We start from the raw sequence: 24,656 nt of genomic DNA on the forward strand, positions 1-24,656 counted from the left end.
CTGTGTCAGGAAGCCCTCAACGCTTCTTACCTTCCAGGATCCGAAAACGAGTTGGTGGACCATCTCAGCCGGTCCTTCTGCAATCACGAGTGGTCTATTTGCCTGGACATTGTGAACAGCATCTTCCAAAGATGGGGAGTTCCCCACATAGACTTGTAAAAAGCGACAAAGAGTCCAGTGGCACCTTATAAACTAACAGAAGTATTAGAGGATAAGCTTTCGTGGGTGAATACCCACTGCGTCTGATGAAGTGGGTATTCACCCACGAAAGCTTATGCTCCAATACTTCTGTTAGTCTATAAGGTGCCACAGGACTCTTTGTTGCTTTTTATAGATCCAGACTAACACGGCTACCCCTCTGATACTTGACACCACATAGACTTGTTTGCAACAAGACACAACAGGAAATGCCTGCAGTTCTGTTCTCTCCTGAATCACAGCTGGGGCTCGATCGCAAGTACATTCCTCCTTCCCTGGAAGGACAACCTATTTTACACGTTTCCACCCATCATTCATCATTCACAAGGCTCTGCTGAAGGTCAGGAAGGAAAGGTCGCCTTTGATATTGATAGCTCCAGCCTGGCCACGTCAGCACTGGTATACTACACTCCTAAACCTGTCGGTGAAGACACCAATCAGCCTGCCCCTAGTTCCACACTTGATCACACAGGACCATGGCCATGTTCAACATCCCAACCTCAAGTCTCTCCACCTCACAGCATGGAAACTCCATGGCTAAGCCCCTTGGAGTTGGCATGCTCAGGACCCGTTAGAGAGGTCCTCGGCAGCAGGAAACCATCCACTAGGGCCACATACCTGGCTAAGTGGAAAAGATTTTCCATCTGGTCAGTGCAGAAGGGGACTTCACCTTTGCAGTCATCAATACCCTCCATTTTGGACTATTTGTTGCACCTAAAACAGCAAGCTGTCAGGGTCCTCCATAAAGGTTCCCTTGGCTGCGATTTTGGCATTCCACCCCTGGGTGGCTGACCAATCAGTCTTTGCTAACCCAATTGTTGGCTGTTTTTCTCAAGAGGCTGGACAGGTTATACCCCCAAATGCGACAACCAGTCCCTGCATGGGATCTCAATCTTGTACAATCAAGATTCATGAGACCCCGTTTGAGCCTCTAGCGACTTGTTCACTGCTCTACCTATCCTGGAAGGTGGCTTTCCTGGCGGTTATCACTTCAGTCAGGAGGGTCTCTGAACTCAAGCCTTCACATCTGAACATGATGTTCTGTAAGGACAAGGTTTGACTACAGCCTCACCCAGCCTTCCTTCTGAAGGTAGTCTCACAATTCCTCACAAACCAAGACACTTTCCTCGGTTTTCTACCTAAAGCCATATGCCAACAGCCGAGAGTGAAAACTCCATTCCCTGGACATTAGGTAGGCATTGGCCTTTTATATTGAAAGGACAAAACTGTTTCGGAAGACAACTCAGCGTTTTGTAGCAATATTCCATGGGTGGGGGAAAGTGACGGGGGTAGGCACCCTGGGATAGGTTTTGCAGCAAGACAAGATAGCACAGTAGCCAATGGTTAACAGGTTACATAATGTCTCCACCCATGATCTCAAGTTAGCAAGTTAACATTTAATTAATACTTTGATAAAATGTTGTTATTATAAAATATATATGCTGAATTCTGATTTGGGGTCCATAGGAACAGAGCAACTCCTTTGATTGTCCAACAGTTACATTCCTAAGGGTTAAAGCAACGAAACAGTGAAAGTATATGGCAATAAAGATTGTCTCCTTTATGTCTTAAGGCAAGGGATTGGTCCTTTGGAAGGGGAGGTGGGAGGATGCCATATCTTATACTGACATGTGCCAACTTTTCATAAACTCAAGGTTGGATCTGTGGGAAGAACATCTCCCTACAGAAGAAACTATCACAATAGGAACAGGGATTCTTTGTTCAATGCGTAACTCTGAATAAGACACAATTATTTAGTTCTTAGCTCCAAAACCTGGCAATTGGCTGACTAGTCTTATTTTAGCAAAACAAGATTATCTGTTTACCCCAGCTTTCTCTTAGCTGATCACTGTTTGCTAGGCCTCTGGTCTCTTAACCATACTCTGGACTTTCGGTCTGGAAAAGAGCTGGCACAATCCATAGACCAGATTGTTATATAAAATGCACATGGATTTTAACCCTTCATCAGAGACAATGCCACATTTGGCAGGGCAGTACTTCAATCCGTGAATCAGTGATGCAAGCTGCGTGACCTCAGACCCCTCCGTCTAGGGACTGCTTGGGAGTCACCTACTTGGAATCTATATGAGCAAGCACTCGAAGAAAAAAAAAGTTATATACCTTTTTCAAAACTGTTGTTCTTCGAGATGTGTTGCTATGTCCATTCTAAGACCCACCCACCTACCCCTCTATCGGAGTCAGCTGGCGAGAAGGAACTGAAGAGATTTGGGGGGGGGGTCGGCAGGGCCTTATATACGGCACCATGAAGGCGCGACTCCAGGGGGCTCCAGAGCTGACCCTACAGATACCACTGGGGAAAAAACCTTCCGGCGACTGCATGCGGCACTCACACACCTACTTGGAATTGACATGAGCAACATATCTCGAAGAACAACAGTTACCAAGAGGTAGGTAACCGTTTTTTCTTCTTCGAGTGATTGCTCCTATGCATTCCAGTTAGGTGTGCGTGCCGTGCGTGCACGGCTCTTCGGAAGATTTTTACCCTAGCAACTCCGGCTGGCCGGCTGGGTGCCCCCTGGAGTGGCGCCGCTATATATATATAAGATATATACCCCAGCCGGCCCGTCCGCTCCTCAGTTCCTTCTTCCCGCCCGTGACGGCCGTTGGAACAGTGGAGTGCTCCTTTGACCTCCACATCCCTAGCGTATCTCTAGTTCTATTGTATAAGTGTTTATAGTTAGTTAAAATAGTTAAATAAGTTAGTTAGTTAGTGTATTAAGGGGAATTAAGGGGGGGCTAGCCCCTCTTTTTCCCGAAACGGTGAGGGCTCATGCCCAAGGCACCGGGGTTCAAGCCCTGTTCGGCTTGCCAGCGGCACATGCCGATCGGTGACCCTCACGACTCCTGCCTGCGCTGCCTCGGAGAGTCCCATCGAGCAGATAAGTGCCCGATTTGCAAGTCATTTAAGCCGCGGACTAAAAAAGAGAGAGACTTTAGGCTAAAGAAGCTCTTAATGAAATCGGCACTTAGCCCTACGGTGCCGACCCCAGCGGCTCAACAGTCCTCTTCAGTGCGAAGCGCACCAGCGGTCCCGAGCCGGTCCGGTACCGAGACTCTTAAAAAGGTACAGCCAGCACCGGCGCCCCGGCACCGGTCCCTTTCTCTGGCGAGGAAGCGAAAGACGGCGCAGACGGCCACCAAGCCTCCTGCACCGGGACCGCTCACCCAGCCACCGCCGGCACCTCCGGCACCGGCTGTGGTGGTGCACAGACCGTGCACAGTACCGTCGACTCCGGCGCCACAAGAGCCGTCAAGTCCGGTACCGCCCTGCTCCCCAGTGCAAACCGTGGTCGAGCTGCCTCTCCCGTCGACGCCCGAGACTTTCTCGACGGCGAGACAGCTCATAGAGCTCACAGAGGCACCGTGCCTCCGGCCCCTGGCACCGCCAGTGCGGGCTGTGCAGTCGGTGGGCAAGCCGGCCATCATGAGGCCACCTTCCCCTGACAGACGGGATAGAAAGCGTTCCAGGTCCCAGTCCCAATCCTGATCACGGAGACGATCGCCTTCTCGCAGATCCAGGTCCCGGCACCGGTCACGTTCCCGGTACCGTTCTCCATCTCGGTGCCGGTCGCAGTCCCGGTACCGCTCCACATCGCGGTACCGGTCACACTCCCGGAGACGATCCCGGTCCCGGTCTCCCGACCGTCAGTACCGAGGAAGGTCCGGATCCCGGTACCGCTCTCGGCACCGCTCATCGCGAAGCCGCTCCCGCCGACGTCGGTCGAGATCGCGGTCAACCTCCCGGCACCTGCACGGTCGATGGTCCCGCTCTCGCTCCCAGCATCGCGACGACCGGCACCGATCCCCGGCACCGTCCAGGGACAGACCGGCGGCATCGACGGCGCAGTCCCTGAGCGCCTCTGCCCCCCCCCCCGTGGCCTTCTCGCCAACCTTCGGTCGCCTCTCAAGCGGGCAGTGGTGGTGATCTCCGGGCCGACCCCCAAGGGCAAGACCACGGACCGCAGCAGTGGGGCTTCTGGACCCCCTGGGCCTATAACGAGGCTCAAGGGGTCCCCTTCCCTCAGGGACCCAGGGCCTCCGACCACAGGGTGCCGGAAGCCACGGTCAACAGGCCTCCTCCATCACCGCCGGTTGAGGCTCCACCGCCTCCTGTAGCGGCAGAGCATCCCGAAGACGCGGAGGCTTCCCACCCCATGGATGAACCACCTCCAGAAGTCATGGGCCAGGGCCTATCCTCGTCTTCCTCACCGGATGAGGTGGTGGCGGGGGCATCGACATCAGACCCCCCCACCGATTGACCTGTGGGCCCACCAGGACCTGCTTCGACGGGTGGCACACACCATTGCCCTCCCGGTTGAAGAGGTCGCTGAAGACGAGGACCCGGTGACCAGGGTGCTTGGAGCTGAGGCCCCGCTGCGGGTGGCCCTGCCCTTTATCAGGACTATCCAAAAGAATGCCACTACGATCTGGCAGTCGCCGGCGTCCATCCCTCCCCCGCTCGAGGGGTGGAACGGAAATACTCGGTTCCCCCCAGCGGGTACGAGTATCTTTACACGCACCCAACTCCGGACTCCCTCGTAGTACAGTCCGTGAATGACCGGGAGCAACATGGGCAACCTGCTCCGGCGCCAAAATCCAAAGATGCACAGAGAATGGATCTGTTGGGCCGGAAGGTCTATTCGGCCGGTGGCCTCCAGCTACGGATTGCAAATCAGCTGGCTCTCCTTGGTCACTACACCTATGACACTTTGGTGTCCCTCTCTAAATTTACGGAGCTGATCCCAGCAGCCTCCCGACCGGAATTCTCAGCCCTTCTTGAGGAGGGCAAGAAAGCCTCCCGGTCCTCCCTCCAGGCCTCTCTGGACTCAGCAGACTCAGGAGCCAGAACCCTGGCCTCGGGAGTCACCATGCAGAGAATTTCCTGGCTGCAGGCCTCCACCTTGCCACCCGAGGTCCAGTATACTCTGCAAGACCTCCCTTTCGACACTAAGGGCCTCTTCTCAGAGAAGATGGACTCGAGGATTCAGACCCTCAAAGATGGTCGAATCGCCATCCGCACCCTGGGTATGCACACACCGGCTACCCAGCGGAGGTCCTTCCGGCAGCAGCCGTACCGGCCATTTAATCAGGCCAGGTCACGGCCTGATAATGGGCACAGAGGCAGGCTGAACCGCCGTAGACCATCGGGCAACCGGCGTAACCAGTCCCAGGCGCCCTCCAAAGCCCCTCAAGGGCCTAAGCAGGCGTTTTGATGGGACGCCCGAGGACGGCCCATCAGTCTCTTCACCGGATCCTTCCCCGTTATTTTTCAACCGTCTTTCCCACTTCCTCCCGGCGTGGTCCCAGATAACAACGGACAACTGGGTTCTGCGCACGGTAGAGTCTGGTTACCGCCTTCAATTTGTTTCACTCCCTCCCTCCCACCCACCCTCCCTGTCCCTCTTCAGGGACCCCTCTCACGAGCAATTCCTCTTGAAAGAGGTCGAGACTCTGCTGAGTTTGGGTGCCATAGAGGAGGTGCCGAACGACATGCGAGGCAGGGGATTTTATTCCCGATATTTCCTAATCCCCAAGGCGAAGGGAGGTCTCCGACCTATACTAGACCTCCGAGAGCTCAACAGATACCTGCTCAAGCTCAAGTTTCGCATGGTAACCCTGGGGACCATCATTCCCTCCCTGGATCCGGGAGACTGGTTTGCCGCCCTCGATATGAAGGACGCGTACTTCCATATCGCAATTTACCCTCCCCATCGACGCTACCTGCGGTTCGTAGTCAACAACGTGCACTACCAGTTTGCGGTGCTGCCCTTCGGCCTTTCCACCGCGCCGAGGGTCTTCACCAAGTGCATGGCAGTGGTTGCCGCAGCCCTCCGCCGTTGTCGCATGCACGTGTACCCGTATCTCGACGACTGGCTGGTCCACGGGCCATCCCGCCAACGGGTAGCAAGTCAAATGGCAGAGATCCTAGCCCTGTTTCAGTGCCTAGGCCTTCTGATAAACGCCGAGAAGTCCACTTTAGCTCCATCACAGAGAGTGGAATTTATCGGAGCGGTCCTGGATTCCAATTTAGCCAGGGCCTGCCTCCCTCGACCTCGGCACCAGGCAATGGTCTCCTTCGTCCGGGACCTACAATCCTTTCCCACAACAATGGTGCGATCCTGCCTCCGCCTCCTGGGCCACATGGCGTCGTGCACGTTCGTGACTACGTACGCGAGGCTGCGCCTTCGCCCGTGTCAAACTTGGCTTGCGTTGGTGTACCGGCCGCACCGTGACCCCATAGACATGGTAGTCACAGTCACGAAACCGACCCTCGCTTCACTCAACTGGTGGCGGGACCCAAAGGTCGTGTGTGCCGGAGTCCCATTCCGCCCTCCTCGCCCGTCCGTCATCCTGACCACGGATGCCTCGGAGTTGGGGTGGGGGGCACACCTCGGCGACCTACACACCCAGGGTCTCTGGTCGCCCCGAGAGCTCTCCCTACATATCAATGTCAGGGAGCTGCGGGCGATCCGCCTCGTGTGTCAAACCTTCCACGCCCATCTTCAAGGGCGCTGTGTAGCGGTGCTCACGGACAACACGACGGCGATGTTTTATGTCAACAAGCAGGGCGGGGCCCGCTCCTCCCTGCTTTGCACGGAAGCGATGCTCCTGTGGGACTTCTGCATAACCCACTTGATTCACCTGGTAGCGTCCTTTCTTCCAGGAGTGCAGAACACGCTGGCCGACCATCTCAGCAGGTCGTTCCTCTCCCACGAGTGGACCCTTCATCCAGATGTGGTGCACACAATTTTCTGAAGGTGGGGGTTTCCCCAGATAGACCTGTTTGCCTCCAAAGAGAACAGGAAGGGCCACCAGTTCTGTTCTTACCAGGGTCGCTCCCGAGGCTCCCTGTCGGACGCATTCCTCTGCTCCTGGACGAATCGCCTCCTATATGCCTTCCCTCCGTTCCCACTCGTACATCGGGTGCTACTCAAGCTTCGGAGGGACAGGGCCCGCCTCATACTCGTCGCTCCGGTCTGGCCGAGGCAGCACTGGTACACTCTGCTGCTCGAGCTCTCCGTACAGGATCCCATTCCCCTACCGTTATGGCTGGACCTGATAACGCAGGACTTTGGCAGGCTCCGCCACCCGGACCTACAGTCCCTCCATCTTACAGCTTGGTACCTGTGTGGTTGACCCACGTGGAGCGTGACTGTTCGGCAGCGGTGCAGCAAGTCCTGATGGAAAGCAGGAAGCCTTCCACTCGCTCAACCTACCTCGCGAAATGGAAGCGTTTCGCACTCTGGTGCGATCAGAGAGGCCTTAATCCGTTCGTTGTCCCTATTCCAACGATCCTGGACTACCGCTGGTCCCTTAAGGAGCAAGGTCTCACGGTCTCGTCTTTGAAAGTACACCTAGCGGCCCTTTCCGCCTTTCGGCCGGCCGTAGGTCACCGGTCCATCTTTTCTGACCCGATGGTTTCCCGCTTCCTTAAGGGCCTAGATCGCTTGTTCCTGCCAGTACGACGCCTGGCCCCATCCTGGGATCTGAACCTAGTTCTAGCCAGGCTCATGGGAGCCCCCTTCGAGCCCTTGGCCACGTGTTCCCTGCTCTATCTATCATGGAAAACGGCTTTTCTCGTCGCTATAACTTCAGCGAGACGAGTTTCCGAGCTTCGTGCCCTAACGGCTGGTCCGCCGTATATCATCTTCCATGGAGACAAGGTGCAGCTTCGGCCACACCTGGCCTTCCTCCCTAAGGTGGTGTTGGCCTTCCATTTGAACCAGGACATCTTTCTCCCGGTCTTTTTCCCGAAGCCGCATGCCTCAAGTCGTGAACAACAGCTTCACACCCTCGACGTCCGCAGGGCCCTCGCATTTTACATACAGCGAACGAAACCCTTCCGACGTTCGCCCCAACTGTTCGTAGCGGTTGCTGATCGCATGAAAGGCAAGCCGGTCTCCTCTCAAAGGATTTCCTCCTGGGTAACTTCATGTATCCGGACATGCTACGAGCTTGCTCGAGTGCCGGCTAGCCGCCTCACCGCTCACTCTACAAGAGCACAAGCCTCGTCTGCCGCCTTCCTGGCCCATGTCCCCATACAGGACATCTGCAGAGCGGCCACCTGGTCTTCCGTCCACACCTTCGCTTCCCACTACGCGTTGGTGCAACAATCTCGAGATGATGCAGCCTTCGGCTCAGCAGTCTTACATTCTGCCACGTCTCACTCCAACCCCACCGCCTAGGTAAGGCTTGGGAGTCACCTAACTGGAATGCATAGGAGCAATCACTCGAAGAAGAAAAGACGGTTACTCACCGTTGTAACTGTTGTTCTTCAAGATGTGTTGCTCCTATCCATTCCAGACCCGCCCTCCTTCCCCACTGTCGGAGTAGCCGGCAAGAAGGAACTGAGGAGCGGACGGGCTGGCTGGGGTATATATCTAGCGCTATAGCGGCGCCACTCCAGGGGGCGCCCAGCCGGCCCGCCGGAGTTGCTAGGGTAAAAATCTTCCAAAGAGCCGTGCACGCGCGGCGCGCACACCTAACTGGAATGGATAGGAGCAACACGTCTCGAAGAACAACAGTTACAACGGTGAGTAACCGTCTTTTTTTTCAGTCTGCCTGCAGACTCAGACAGACTTCATGGAATTGGTTAAAGTTGGGGCATATTTTGAAGATTGTCTTCACAACTATAAGGCTAGATACTTCATTTTTAAAATGAAAGTTGAGACCCTAGAGCAAAGATAACAGCTTTCCTAGAAAAGCTTGAGCTCTCTCAACTGGCAAAGTCCAACCCCTGAAGGCTTCAAACTGCTGCAAAAATAATAATCGCACTTAAAAAGGTGAGGCTTAGGGCTTCTCTCCTGGAGCTCAGGGTACATGAAAGAAGTAGCACGGGGGTGGGGCGGGGGGCAAACTAAGGCCTGTGGGCCACATCCAGCCCATCAGGCCTTTTAATCCAGCCCTTGAGCTCCATCTAGGACAGCCAGAGGGGTCTCTGCACGCTGCCCCCTCCCCAAGCACCACCCCTGTAGCCGGGAACTGTGGCCAATGGGAGCTGCAGGGGTGGCACCTGTGGATGGGGCAGCGTGCAGAGCCGCATGGCCGGCTCTGTGCCTCTGCGTAGGAGCCAGAGGGGGACATGACGCTGCTTCTGGGAGCTACTTGAGGTAAGTGTCACCTGGAGCCTGTACCCCTGAGGGCCCCCCCCATACCCAAACCTGCCTCAGCCCTGATCCCCCTCCCGCCACCCAACCCCTCAGTCCCAGCCCAGAGCACTCTCCTGCACCCCAAACACATCAGCCCCACCCCAGAGCCTGCACCCCCAGCCAGTGCCTTCCACTCCCCCTGCCCACCTGCCCCAGCCCTTATCCCTCTCCCACCCTCTGAACCCCTTGGTCCCAGCCTGGAGCAACCCTCTTGCACCCCAAACCCCTCATCCTCAGCTCCACCCCAGAGCCCACACCCCCAGCCAGAGTCCTTACACACACACCCCAGCCCCCTGCCCCAGCCCGGAGCCCCCTCCCACACCCTGATCTCATTTCTGGCCCCACCCCAGAGCCTTCGCCCCCAGCCAGGGCCCTCACCCCCTCCCACACCCCAACCCCCAATTTCATTAACATTCATGGCCCACCATCCAATTTTTATTGGCCCTCAGGCTAAAAAATTTGCGCACCCCTGAAGTAGTATCTCAGCATCTCATAAATTAGATGGAAAAAAGGGACCATAATAACCATCTGATTCTAGACTGATCTGCACAACACAAGAGATAGAATTGCACTTCATGATTCATACACTGAGCCCAGTAACTTGTGTACGTCTTCACACAGTGCACAGTTAACCTGTGGGACTCATTGCCAGGGGACATTGTGAAGCCAAAACTATGGGATTCAAAAAAGAACTAGATGTATTCATGAAGGATAGGTCCATCAATGGCTATTAGTCAAGATGGTCAGGGATGCAACCCCATGCTCTGGATGTCCGTAGACTTTGATTGCCAGAAGCTGGGAGTGGACAGCAGGGAATGGATCACTCAGTGATTGCCTGTTCTGTTCATTCCCTCTGAAGCACCTGGCACCAGCCGCTGTCAGAAGACAGGATGCTGGGCTAGATGGACCATTGGTCTGACCCAGCAAGGCCATTCTTATGTAACTTGTGATTGAACTGGAGCATCTCTTTTAGAAAGATGCCCAATCTAGATTTAAAGATTTCAAGTGACAGAGAATCCATCACATCCCTTGGTAACCTGTTCCAGTGCTTAATTATCCTATTAAAAATGTGTGCCTTATTTTCCATTTAAATTTGTCTAGTTTCAACTTCTAGACATTGGATTTTATGTCTTTATCTGCTTAATTAAAGCTCTCTCTAACATCAGAATTTTTCTCCCTGTATTATGCTGTCCTGTGAAAACTGTAATTGTCTCAGTGTTACTTTGTGCATCCCTGTCTATTGTATCATTCATATGTCTCTTACTGTACACTTAGGGTACGTCCATACTTACCGCCGGGTCGACGGGTAGTGTTCGACTTCTCGGAGTTCGAACTATCGCGTCTAATCTAGATGTGATAGTTCGAACTCCGAACGCGCTCCTGTCGACTCCGGAACTCCACCACCGCGAACGGCGGTGGCGGAGTCAATGGGGGAGCCACGGACTTTGATCCCGCGGCGTCTGGACAGGTAAGAAGTTCAAACTAAGGTAGTTCGACCCCCCACCCTAGTGTAGACCAGGCCTTAGACTGTAAGCTCTTAGAGGAAGGCATGGTCTCTTTGTTATGTTATGATTGTGTACATAGCGTAGCACAACATGGCACTGCTGCTGCATTATAAATAATCATAGAATCATAGAACTGGAAGGGATCTTGAGAGGTCATCTAATCCAGTCCCCAGCACTCGTGGCAGAACTAAGTATTATCTAGACCATTCCTGACGGGTGTTTGTCTAACCTGCTCTTAAAAATCTCCAATAATGGAGACTCCACAACCTCCCTAGGCAATTTATTCCAGTGCTTAACCACCCTGACAGTTAGGAAGTTTTTCCTAACGTCCAACCTAAATCTCCCTTGCTGCAATTTAAGCCCATTGCTTCTTGTCCTATCCTCAGAGGTTAAGAAGACCAAATTTCCTCCCTCCTCCTTGTAACAACCTTTTACATACTTGAAAACTGTTATCATGTCCCCTCTCAGTCTTCTCTTTTCCAGACTTCTCTAATTTTTTCAATCTTCCCTCCTAGGTCATGTTTTCTAGACCTTTAATCATTTTTGTCACTCTTCTCTGGACTCTCTCCAATTTCTCCACATCCTTCCTGAAATATGGCACGCAGAACTTGGCATAATACTCCAATTGAGGCCTAATCAGCGCAGAGTAGAACAGAAGAATTACTTCTCATGTCTTGCTTACAACACTCCTGCTAATACATCCCAGAATGATGTTCATTTTTTTTGCAACAGTGTTACACTATTGACTAATAGTTAGCATGTGGTCCACTATTACCCCCAGATCCCTTTCCACAGTACTCCTTCCTAGGCAGTCATTTCCCATTTTGTATGTGTGCAACTGATTGTTCCTTCCTAAATGGAGCACTTTGCATTTGTCCTTATTGAATTTCATCCTATTTACTTCAGACCGTGTTTCCAGTTTGTCCAGATCTTTTTGAATTTTAATCCTATCCTCCAAAGCACTTGCAACCCCCTCCCAGCTTGGTATTGTCCGCAAACTTTATAAGTGTACTCTCTATGCCATTATCAAATCATTGATGAAGATATCGAACAGAACCGGACCCAGAACTGATCCCTGCGGCACCCCACTTGTTAGGCCCTTCCAGCATGATTATGAACCACTGTTAACTACTCTCTGGGAATGGTTTTCCAACCTTATAGTAGCTCCATCTATGTTGCATTTACCTAGTTTGTTTATGAGAATGTCATGTGATACAGTATCAAAAGCCATACTGAGGTCAAGATATACCACAACTACCGCTTCCCCCCATCCACAAGGCTTGTTACCCTGTCAAAGAAAGATATCAGGTTGGTTTGACATGATTTCTTCTTGACAAATCCATGCTGACTTGTTACTTATTACCTTATTATCTTCTAGATGTTTGCAAATTGATCGCTTAATTATTTGCTCCATTATCTTTCCGGGTACAGAAGTTAAGCTGACTCGTCTGTAATTCCCTGGGTGGTCCTTATTTCCCTTTCTATAGATTGGCACTATATTTGCCCTTTTCCAGTCTTCTGGAATCTCTCCCATCTTCCATGACTTTTCAAAGATAATTGCTAATGGCTCAGATATATCCTCACTCAGCTCCTTGAGTATTCTAGGATGCATTTCACCAGGCCCTGGTGACTTGAAGACATCTTATTTGTCCAAGTAATATTTAACTTCTTCTGATCCTACCTAATTTTCACTGGCATTCACTATGTTAAACGTCCAATCACCACCAACCATCTTGGTGAAAACCGAAACAAAGAAGTCATTAAGCACCTCTACCATGTCCACATTTTCTGTTATTATTATAATAATAATATATTTAATAAGTTATTATAATAACAACTTAATTATAATTATAATAACAATGGAGAAACCATCTTCAGCCTAGGGTTGCCAAATGTCTAATCGCACAAACCCAACACCCCTGCCAAGTCCCTTCTCCAAGGCGCCATTCCCCGCTCACTTCATCCCCTGTCCCTCCATCAATTGCTGTCCCCCACCCTCACTCACTTTCACCGGACTGGGGCAGGCGGTTGGGTGCAGGTGTGTGTGTGGCTCTGGGCTGGGGAGTAGGGCCAAGGGGTTCAGAGTGCGGGAGGGGGCTCCATGCTGAGCCTGGGGCAGAGGGTTGGGGTACAGGAGGGGGTGTGCGGTTTGGGCTCTGGGACAGAGTTTGGGTGCAGGAAGGGGCTCAGGGCTGGGTGCGGGAGGAGGTGCAGGGTGCAGGTTCTGGGAGGGAGTTTGAGTATAGGAGGGGGATCAGGGCTGGGGTAGGAGTGCAGGAGGGGGTAAGGGTTGCGGGTTCCAGCCAGGCAGTGCTTACCTCGGGCAGCTCCCGGAAGCAGACGGCATGTCTGGCTCCTAGGCTCAGGGGTGGCCAGGTGGCTCCGCACACCGCCCCCTGCCTGCAGGCACTGTCCCCACAGCTCCCAATGGGGGCAGCACTCAGAGACCCCCTGGCCGCTCTTGCACATAGGAGCTGAACATGTCAACTGCTTCCAGGAGCTGCGCGGAGCCAGAGCAGGTAGGGAGTCTGCCTTAGCCTCGCTGCGCCGCCAACTGGACTTTGGCCTATTAAAATCTCCCGGATTGCCTTTAATAGTCACCAGGAGATTGAGGCCAATTCCAGGAGACTCCCGGCCAGTCTGGGAGGGTTGGCAACCCTACTTCAGCCCACTTCCCTTTTCATGTGGGTGCTTGGAGCCTCTGTTTTCTGCTGCACATGGCTGAGAGTCCCTTTGAGTTTAAAGCTGCAATGACTGTTTTATTGCAGGCCTTCATTGCGATGGTGAAGAAGGAGCAGGAAGAAGCTGAACGGGAGAGACAGAAAGAGGAAGAAAAAAAGAAGCAGCAACGAGAAATACAACAAAGGAAGAAACGGATGCTGGAGGCGGCATTTGATGGGGATGTGGAAGAGATGAAGGCTGTGCTAAAGGAAGTTAGTACTTGGCAGGGAAGAGGTTCCATAGGAACTGGAATACACATAAGAAAGGGAGGGACCTCATGTCCTTTTCCGTGAGCTCTGTTCATTTCCAAATGTATTGATTTGGATCATAGTCCATTGCTGAAGGCTGTAGAAACGGTTCCTTCTGAAACATGCTTTATGCAAGAGGCCCCAAGCCTCCTGGTTCCTCCCCTCAGAGACTTGTTCGTTAGGTAACAAAGGACAAAACATAAATGAAGTAGGGAGCTAGTAAGGTGTTTGCCATGCATCTGGGTTGCATCATGCTGTGTTTGTCTCTTCCTGCCTCTAATCTCTTTCTGCCTGCTTTGCCTGCTTTGATTGTGAGCTCTTTGATGCAGGGAGTATGCTTTGTGTGTGTCTGGAACATACCTGAAACTTCACAATGTAAATAAACTGTATCCAAAAATCTCTCTTCACTAATCTTTCAGCTAATACACAATTTCCAGGGCTACCCAGAGCAGAAGGCATTCTTTTCCCATTCTCCATGTTTATATTCTACATTTGTCTGTTTCTATCCAGGTGTCAGATTTGGATACTAAGAATGGTGTGGGTACCGATGAAAAAGGGAAGGCCACACGTCTCTGTAATCACATCGACATGGTGGAGTGCACTGACGCTAATGGGAACACCCCCCTTTCGGAGGCAGCAGGAGGTGGCCATCCCAGTGCTATCAAGCTGCTGATAGAAAATGGAGCCAATCCCAACTGCAAGGTACGAAATTGTGGTGGTGGAAGGAAATAGGCCACAACTGAGATGGGAACTGCCTGAGATTCAATAGAACAAGACTCACAGCAACTTGTATAAACAATGTTATGAAAGATAGCTTGGCTAGACTGCAGGGTCAGCTAATGTGCTATGTGTCTAATTGCACTTCAGTACTCAACTCATACTGCCTTACTTGCTGTAGTGGGGATAAGAGGGCAAGGTTCAATCCTTAGTAGGTAATTAACCCCTAAAACAATCCATTGGGGGTCCAGAATTGAAATCCATGTGAGAGAGATCTCCAGGGGGTAAATAGTTAGGAGGGGCTGTGTTAAATCCTCCACTAGCAGAATCCCCAGCACAGTAATCAAGTGGTTTCTTCATGTGTTTGTCCACATGGATTGTAGCCTTTGTGCACATGTATACCATGCATAGGAGACTGGACTCTTTGGGCCAGCAGAGTCCGTTGGGGCCATGCCTGTGCTCTGGATGTCCTTGCCTCCACACAACCCAAGGCCATCAAGTGTGGAGGTGCCCTACTGTCCCTCAGTGCCTTCCTACTACTAATGGTTGTGAGACAAAAACAACAAGGAGTCCAGTGGCACCTTAAAGACGAACAGATTTATTTGGGCATGTCATAAACAGATAGTTAAGGGTTAAAGTCTCTTTTACCTGTAAAGGGTTAACAAGCTCAGTAACCTGATGAACACCTGACCAGAGGACCAATCAAGGGACAGGATAATTTCAAATCTCTGTGCAGGGAAGCCTTTGTCTGTGTTCCTTTGTTTGGAGTTAGTCTCTTTTTGGATTTAAGAGAGGCCAGTCATATCCTTCAAGTTCTCCAAGTTTCCTGAAATAGCCTCTTCTGTTCAATATAGTGAGTATTAGTTAAAAAGGCGGATTAGTCTTTTGAGTTACTTTCTGTATTTGCAATTGTGTGTTTGCTGCATAAATTCTTTATTCCTGTTTGCTGTTACTTTGATTATTCTGAGGAGGAGGGAGGGGGGAAGTCTCTCCAGGTTTATAAGTCAGACACTGTGATATTTTCCATCCTGGTATTACAGAGATAATGTACTTTCTTTCTTTAATAAAATCTTTTCTTTTTTAGAACTTGATTGATTTCTTCCCTTGTTTGGATTTTCAGGGGAAGGGAAGGGGGAAAAGTGAATCCCTCTTTGTTTGATTCAAGGAGTTTGAATCAAGGTATTTTTCCCAAGGACTAAGGGAAGGGGAGGGGGAAAAGTGAATCCCTCTTTGTTTGATTCAAGGAGTTTGAATCAAGGTATCTCTCCCAAGGACAAGGGGAGGGGGAAGAAGGTGGGGGAAATGGATTATTTCCCTTTGTGCTGAGATTCAAGGTGTTTGGATCTGTGTTCCCCAGGAAACGTTTTTGGGGGAACAGGGAGTGTGTCAGACACTTAAAACTTGACTGGTGGCAGCGAGAACCAAATCTAAACTAGGATTTTAGTTTAGAGGAGTCCATGCAGGTCCCCATCTTGTGAACGCTAAAGTTCAAAGTGGGGAATAAACCTATGACATGGTAGGCAGTGGTGGGATGGTATTAAGAACCAGAAGCCATTGAGAGCTATTCTTTCCCTCTAGAGCAGGGAGGCAGCCTGAGAAGAGGCGGGGGGGGTAGAGGTATTCAGTTTCTAACAAGGTATTGTTAGAAGGAGTTTCCAGCTGGGCTAAGTTGGAGGTAATAAAGTTTTCTAACAGGCTTTGTTAGAGAGAGATTTTTTTTCTTTTTCGTTCTGGTTGCTTGAAAAAGCAGCTTGGGGGAAAGGAGGTGTAAGGTTTTTATAACAAGGCTTGTTAGGAAGGACCCCCACTGAGAGGGCATTAGCAGATTGCTAGAGACAAGTTACCAAACCAGATTTTCTAGTTTCTTGTGAGCCAGCAAACAGTCAGTAAAACACCATTTGCAAATGAAGTTTTGTTTCTTTTTATTCAGTCGTGAATAGAAAGGGTAGGAATTTGTAAACCAAGCAACTGAACCAAGCAACACAGTTCACTGACTGCAGAGGGGTGTGGCCAGCACCAGAAGGCACAAACATGAGTAGCAGTAACACAGTTAACAAACTGGAACTTGCTAGAGTGCAGATAAAACTAATTAATGCAGAAATGGCCAGGGAGAAAGCTGCCCACAAAAAAGAGATGGAGAAACAAAAAGCCAAAGAGGCTGACCACAAGAGAGAGCTGGAGAAGCAAGAGGCTGACCACAAGAGAGAGCTGGAGAAGCAAAAGGCTGACCACAGGAGAGAGATGGAAAAGAAAGAGGCTGACCACAGGAGTGCGTTGGAGCTCCAGAGGGAGGCCCACCAGCAGGCCCTGGAATTAGCAAGAGCTAACCCACATGTTCCAGCCAACCCTAACAATCCTTATCCAGGCACTGTTCCCCATCCCAAGAAATTTCCCACCTACATGGCAGGTGAGGACACTGAGGCCTTCTTAAAATTTTTTAAAAGGACCTGCCATGGGTACAGCATCCCTGAAGACCAGTACAAGAACTGGTCAGGAAAGTGGACTTTTGCTGTCTATGACAATTATTCCATCCCCATGCTACTGGGGGAAGACTTGGCCAACCATGTGGAGCTGGCCAAGAGGGGGGGAGTGGGCAAGGACGTTGCCAAGTATGTCCGGTCAAATGCATAAAAAGTGTTCTTCAATGTCAAATATCTTGTTGTTTACATACTTAGTAATATATGTAATAGTGCATGTGTTTTATTAATCTGTTTATTTTAAAGTTCTAGGAGGAAATCACCGCCAGTGTGGTTCCCCCACTGTCTGCAATTTGGGGGGCGTGTCATAAACAGATAGTTAAGGGTTAAAGTCTCTTTTACCTGTAAAGGGTTAACAAGCTCAGTAACCTGATGAACACCTGACCAAAGGACCAATCGAGGGACAGGATAATTTCAAATCTCTGTGGAGGGAAGCCTTTGTCTGTGTTTCTTTGTTTGGAGTTAGTCTCTTTTTGGATTTAAGAGAGGCCAGTCATATCCTTCAAGTTCTCCAAGTTTCCTGAAATAGCCTCTTCTATTCAATATAGTGAGTATTAGTTAAAAAGGCGGATTAGTCTTTTGAGTTACTTTCTGTATTTGCAATTGTGTGTTTGCTGGATAAATTCTTTATTCCTGTTTGCTGTTACTTTGATTATTCTGAGGAGGAGGGAGGGGGAAGGCTCTCCAGGTTTATAAGTCAGACACTGTGATATTTTCCATCCTGGTATTACAGAGATAATGTACTTTCTTTCTTTAATAAAATCTTTTCTTTTTTAGAACTTGATTGATTTCTTCCCTTGTTTGGATTTTCAGGGGAAGGGGAGGGGGGAAAAGTGAATCCCTCTTTGTTTGATTCAAGGAGTTTGAATCAAGGTATTTTTCCCAAGGACTAAGGGAAGGGGAGGGGGAAAAGTGAATCCCTCTTTGTTTGATTCAAGGAGTTTGAATCAAGGTATCTCTCCCAAGGACAAGGGGAGGGGGAAGAAGGTTGGGGAAATGGATTATTTCCCTTTGTGCTGAGATTCAAGGTGTTTGGATCTGTGTTCCCCAGGAAACGTTTTTGGGGGAACAGGGAGTGTGTCAGACACTTAAAACTTGACTGGTGGCAGCGAGAACCAAATCTAAACTAGGATTTTAGTTTAGAGGAGTCCATGCAGGTCCCCATCTTGTGAACGCTAAAGTTCAAAGTGGGGAATAAACCTATGACAGGGCATAAGCTTTCGTGGGTAACAAACCCACTTCTTCAGATGCATGGAGTGCAAAATTACAGATGCAGGCATTATTATACTGACCACCAATTGGTTTGTTACCCATGAAATCTTATGCCTAAATAAATCTGTTCGTCTTTAAGGTGCCACTGGACTCCTTGTTGTTTTTGTGGATACAGACTAACACAACTACCCCCTGGTAGTGAGACAGAATCCCTGCAGTGTCCACTTGCTTCTCTGCCAGCATTAGTGTTAAAGTTCTTAGGACTTGGCTATGGAGTGAGATAATGCATGGCAAGCTAGTACACTGTAGATTCACACACTGGCTTTCCATATGTTAACTTGCTGTGTAGACAAGCTCTTAGTATTATTAATTAATTATTTGTTAGTCTGTAAGCGACTTAGTCATCTCAGGCTTAACAGTCAAAGAACAGCAATAGCCTGACAAAAGTCCCTCTGCTGCCTCTGTGCTAACAGTTAAACATGTACCAGTGATACCCACTAAACATGTGGACTTCCCTTCCTCCAGCGTCAGCCTCAATATACTAATCGCTTCAGTAACTTGTTCACTGGCACCCAGTTCATAGGTACAGTCCCTGTGGTACCATGGGATTTAGCTATAGACCAGGTACTGGAGTCATCATTGCTAGACAGGTTGAAGGTGAGGCTGGCTAGACCACCAGTCACCAAGACCTCTGTACTGCAGATGATAAGTGTCAGCAGTATCAACTCCATCAATACCAGAGTGGAGGGGACATTGTACACTTCAAAGTTTAGCCCCACCTTCAGAGCAGGTGTACTCCTTTTCATTCTCACAGTCAATGCGCAGTAGGGGCTCATCTCCCACTTGCTCACCCTCCCTCCCTTCTATGGGAATTACAGTGGGAATCTGGGAGGGACTCTAGGGACTGGTCTCGTGATAGGAAATGGCATGAATCTCATAGGCCCCCTGGTGTGTCTACCAGTGCAGTGTCCGTATGCCTATTGACCTTGGCCTTACTGGACACCACAGGGCATGCGATCCCATACCTGCCTCCCACCCCCCGCCCCGGGACTAGATCCCTTTCTCCCAGACTGGTCAATTACTGTAGCCTCAGATGCTAGAGACAGGAGGAGGAGAGCGATGAAGATCAGGCAGATGAGGGAGAACAATTAATCCTATCTGAAATTTCCTCATAATAGAATCATAGAATATTAGGGTTGGAAAGGGGGTGCTCTAAGGGAACCAACTCCAGGAAACAGCCCCAGGGTTGGAGCTGCCAGACCTCAGCACTCTGCCATGGCACCGTGCAGAGGCTGGAGTCCCCCAGATGGATCTGATCCTGGCTGGCCATCAGGAAGGGTTCATCTGTCTTGTTAGGAGTGGTGAGCATTGTGTGTATGATGTGTGCATTCTGTTTTGGTAATTGTTAATAGGTGGAGCTTGAGTGGGGTATTGCGGTGTGGGGCTCTTTCGCTGGTGAGAGACCCCGTAAACCCACAAAAGATTAAGCCCTGAGTCTGCAGGTAAAAGGTGTTTCATAGAATCATAGAATACTGTATTAGGGTTGGAAGAGACCTCAGGAGGTCATCTAATCCAACCCCCTGCTCAAAGCAGGACCAACCGCAACTAAATCATCCCAGCCAGGGCTTTGTCAAGCCAGGCCTTGAAAACCTCTAAGGATGGAGATTCCACCACCTCCCTAGGTAACCTATTCCAGAGCTTCACCACCCTCCTAGTGAAATAGTGTTTCCCAATATCCAACCTAGACCTCCCGCACTGCAACTTGAGACCATTGCTCCTTGTTCTGTCATCTGCCACCACTGAGAACTGCCTAGGTCCATCCTCTTTGGAACCCCCTTTCAGGTAATTGAAGGCTGCTGTCAAATCCCCCCTCACTCTTCTCTTCTACAGACTAAATAAGCCCACTTCCCTCAGCCTCTACTCATAAGTCATGTGTCCCAGGCCCCTAATCATTTTCATTGCCCTCCGCTGGACTCTCTCCAACTTGTCCACATCTCTTCTGTAGTGGGAAGGACCAAAACTGGACACCTCACCAGTGCTGAATAGAGGAGAATAATCACTTCCCTCGATCTGCTGGCAGTGCTCCTACTAATACAACTCAATATGCCGTTGGCCTTCTTGGCAATGAGGGCACACTGCTGACTCATATCCAGCTTCTCATCCACTGTAATACCCAGGTCCTTTTTTGCAGAACTGCTGCTTAGCCAGTTGGTCCCCAGGCTGTAGCAGTGCATGGGATTCTTCCTTCCTAAGTGCAGGACTCTGCACTTGTCCTTGCTGAACCTCATCAGATTTCTTTTGGCCTAATCCTCCAATTTGCCTAGGTCACTCTGGTCCCTATTCCTACCCTCCAGCATATCTACAGCACCCAGATGCAAGAGGTGTTTTACTTCTTGCTATAGAAGCTGTTCATGAGAAGCATCCCTGAAGGGGGATGGGGAAGGATGGTGGGCAGGGGGCGTGGAAATAAACAGTATTGTATAGCCTGTATGGATTATTTCTAGAACTCATTTGTCCATGGTGGTGGGTTTCAATGCTGAATAGAAAGGGGTGAAACAGTATCCAAAATGGGGGATGGTCAGAGATGGAGTGAGCACTGATGAATGGAGTAGGTTGTTCAGGCCTTTGACCAAACCCTCAAAATTGTTGTTTCAACAAGGGTTGTTGGGACGCTGATGGGTGGAGCTGGTTGATGTCTTGGAGGTCTCTGCTTCTGTCATTGTGAATCACACTGCCTCAGTTTTTATGTGTCTGGGGAAGAAATGTGCACTGGGAAGGACAGTATCTACCCTGGTTTTTTCCACTTTGCAGGTGTATATATACCCACAGTACAAAGGGTTGCCTGAGAATCCTTCAGGATGTGGAGGGTCTCAACCCTCTTTGTGGCAAACAGCTTTTGGCCATCAAAGGGGAGATCCTCCACCATGCATTGCACCTCCCTGGGTAAGCCAGATAGGTGGAGCCGTGATGCTCGGCACATGACTAGAGGAGCGTGCTGCCGTGTTTGTCACATCAAAGAATATGATGGTTTTGAATTGCTCCCTTTTGTCTTCTGGGATACAATCACTAAAGTCAATTAATTTAGCATAAATTGATTTGGTTGTATTTAGCCATCAATATGAAGTAATTGGCAATCCAGAATTGCAGAGTGGCTGATGAGTAGGCCTTGTGGCCAAAAGGGTCTGGTCGCTTCCATTCTTTGTTGTATGGCACAGATCTGAAATTATGTTGTTTACTGCACTGATAGACTGCGTCAACAACTAGAGAGTTTGGTGCTGGGTGAGAAAATAAAAGGTCCATCCCCTTTTTATCCGCTTTCTTACAGGTGGGTGGTATAGTTGCCAGAGTCCACCATATGTCTTTGGCTGGTTCCATCAGCACATCATTTATAGGAAGCGCTATTTTTGATGCAGATGAGGTGTGTAGAATATCCAGTAATTTATGTTTTGACTATGGGATGTCTTATAGAGGGATCTCTAGGGAATCTGAGATTCTCTTGAACATCTCCTCGAAGTGTTTGAAATCAGCAGTAGCTGTGGACGGTGGAGGCATTACGGCCTTGTTTGGGGAGGAAGAGGAAATGTTGGTTTGAGGCATCATCTCCTGTTCCAAGGCTTCCTCCTGTTCCTTAAACCTCTTCTCAGGGGGTGCTGATGGTGCTACACTGAGGCTGGTGGAGAACTCCTAATCTTTTCCCTGTAGGAACTCGGGGGTCTGGGGTATTGTCCCCTGTATGCTGCCCAGGGTCCCAATAAGGCCACTGTGTGGGAAAAGGCATAGGTGGTGGTAGCCATAGGTGATCATACCAGGACTGGGTGCCCATCTTGTGGATGGATTTAGTCTGCATGGGTGGGCCTAAGGGTGTAGTAATTTGGATGGGAGAAGAGTGGTCCGAGAAAAAGGCACCCCCTCCTCATTATCTTCCTCCTCACTAGGCGGAGGAGCCAATGGTGAAGCAGGTTGACATGGTACTGTGCATACCAGAGAGAAATTGGTGCCGAATTGCGGCATTGTAGGAAATGGTACAGTGTACCAGTAGTTTTGGCACCGAAGTGGTCGGTGCTGCTGTTGCTGCTACAGGTGCAGGTGTTGGTGCCCACCTCTGAGCACTCTGCCCTGCTGGGACAGGTGGTGGCACCACAGGCTGTGGGGAGTGCCTCAGTGCTGCGTCCAGCTCCATCAGTGCTGTAGAGGGTGGAGTTGGATGGCAGGAGAGAGATCACGTGATCATTACCTGTTAGGTTCACTCCCTCTGGGGCACCTGGCATTGGCTACTGTCAGTAGACAGGATACTGGGCTAGATGGACCTTTGGTCTGACCCAGTATAGCTGTTCTTATCGTTTAGGTGGAGCCCATTCTTCCTGTATAGGCCCCCCCATCCCAAAAGTTTCCCCAGTTCCTAATAAATCTAAACCCCTCCTCTCTACACCATCGTCTCATCCACACATTGAGACCCTGCAGTTCTGCCTGCCTACTTGGCCTTGTGCGTGGAACTGGAAACATTTCTGAGAATGTAGAGGTCCTGGATTTCAGTCTCTTTCCTAGCAGCCTAAATTTGGCCTCCAGGATGTCTCTCCTACCCTTCCCTATGTCATTGGTACCAACATGTACCACGACCACTGGCTCCTCCCCAGCACTACACGAAAGTCAGTCTAGATGCCTCGAGAGATCTGCAACCTTTGCACCTGGCAGGCAAGTCACCATACTGTTCTCCTGGTTATCACAAACCCAGCTATCTATGTTTCTAATGATCAAATCTCCCACTACTAACACCTGCCTTTTCCTAGTGACTGGAGTTCCCTCCCCAGGAGAGGTAACCTCAGTGCGAGAGGCAACCCCAGCACCATCTGGAAGGAAGGTCCCAACTATGGGAAGGTTTCCCTCTGCTCCCGTTGACAGCTCTGCTTCCCTGGGCCTTTCATCCTCCTCAACAGTGCAGGGGCTGTCTGACGGGAGGTGGGACAATTCTACAGTGTCCCGGAAAGCCTCATCATAACTCTCTGCCTCCCTTAGCTCCTCCAGTTCAGCGACCCTGGCCTCCAAAGCCCATATACAGTCTCTGAGGGCCAGGAGCTCCTTGCACCAAATGCACACATACACCACCCGCTCACAGGGCAGGTAATCATACATGCTACACTGAGCACAATAAACAGGATAGCCCCCATTCTGCTGCTGGGCGTCTGCCTGCATTCTCTCCTACAGCTACCAAGGTTAATGATAGGGTTTTTGTTTAAATCAAGAAGATTTAATTATAGTTTAGTTTAAAGGTTTTAAAGAATGGCAAGTGTACCTCGCCCCCTTCCCACTCCCCTTCCGAACTCCCTCTCGAAACTCCCTGTTAGTGGCCTCTGTTCACAAAGCTCCCTGGTCACTCACGGCTTTATAAAGCCCTGGCCTTCCTGATAGCCCCGCCCCCTGACTAAGGCTCAGTCAATGAACAGAGGCTTCCTAGGCTTCTATTAGACGACAGGAACACAGTCTAAACAGAGCATGTAGGTACAGAAAACAGGACCCCTCAGTCAGATCCCTCTTGGGGGATGGGGAGCCCAGACCTGGGTTCTGGGCCTCCCTCCCGTCTCCCCAGCCAGCTCCAAACTGAAACCTCTTCCTGCTGCCTCCCCCAGCCACACCCCTGACCCCTCCTCCAGCCTTTGTCCAGTTTCCTGGGCAGAAGGTGTCACTTGGTCCCAACCCCATCCTGGGCTCAGGTTACGAAGGGCAGTCACCATCATTTATGTACTGGCCTTCAAGTATCATCCCTTAGTGAAGTCACCCCTTTATTTCCCATCACCATCTAGTATTGGTGCAGTACCCCAGGGAAACAGAGGCATGCCCTATGTTAGCAGAAGACAGTAAACTAGTAAAACTCCCATGCAACATTACCAGGTTAATACTCCCTACTCCGTCACAGGTTTGAGCCTCCATTTCCAGAAATATTGTTCCATATTTTGGAGGTCCTCAGTTAATGCACTGCTACAGGCTTGGGACTGACTGGCTAAGCAACAGTTCTGCAAAAAAGGACCTGGGCATTACAGTGGATGAGATGCTGGATATGAGTCAGCAGTGTGCCCTTGTTGCCAAGAAGGCCAATGGCATTTTGGGCAGTATTAATAAGAATATTGTCAGCAGATTGAGGGAAGTGATTATTCCCCTCTGTTCGGCACTGGTGAGGCCACACCTGGAGTATTGCGTCCAGTTTTGGGCCCCCCACTACAGAAAGGATGTGGACAAATTGGAGAGAGTCCAGCGGAAGGCAATGAAATGATCAAGGGGCTGGGACACATGACTTATGAGGAGAGGCTGAAGGAACTGGGCTTATTTAGTCTGCAGAAGAGAAGAGTGAGGGCGGATTTGATAGCAGCCTTCAGCTACCTGAAGGGAGGTTCCAAAGAGGATGGACCTAGTCAG

The 24,656-nt window shown here is 50.3% G+C and overlaps 1 protein-coding gene across 6 annotated transcripts in view; it reads left to right on the forward strand.

Moving 5' to 3' along the window:
- The window catches only part of IQANK1 (IQ motif and ankyrin repeat containing 1), a 231,893-nt gene that overhangs the window by 73,619 nt on the left and 133,618 nt on the right, over nt 1-24,656 (forward strand). For 5 of the 6 annotated variants that reach the window (XM_045003405.1, XM_045003407.1, XM_045003402.1 and 2 more), the window contains exons 5-6: nt 13,642-13,806; nt 14,353-14,544. In XM_045003405.1, the coding sequence (XP_044859340.1) occupies nt 13,642-13,806; nt 14,353-14,544 (357 nt within the window). The remainder of the gene's footprint in view (nt 1-13,641; nt 13,807-14,352; nt 14,545-24,656) is intronic. The other variant, XM_045003404.1, reaches the window with a different exon arrangement.

Source organism: Mauremys mutica, chromosome 2, assembly GCF_020497125.1.
Source record: "Mauremys mutica isolate MM-2020 ecotype Southern chromosome 2, ASM2049712v1, whole genome shotgun sequence".
Lineage (NCBI taxonomy): Eukaryota > Metazoa > Chordata > Testudines > Geoemydidae > Mauremys > Mauremys mutica.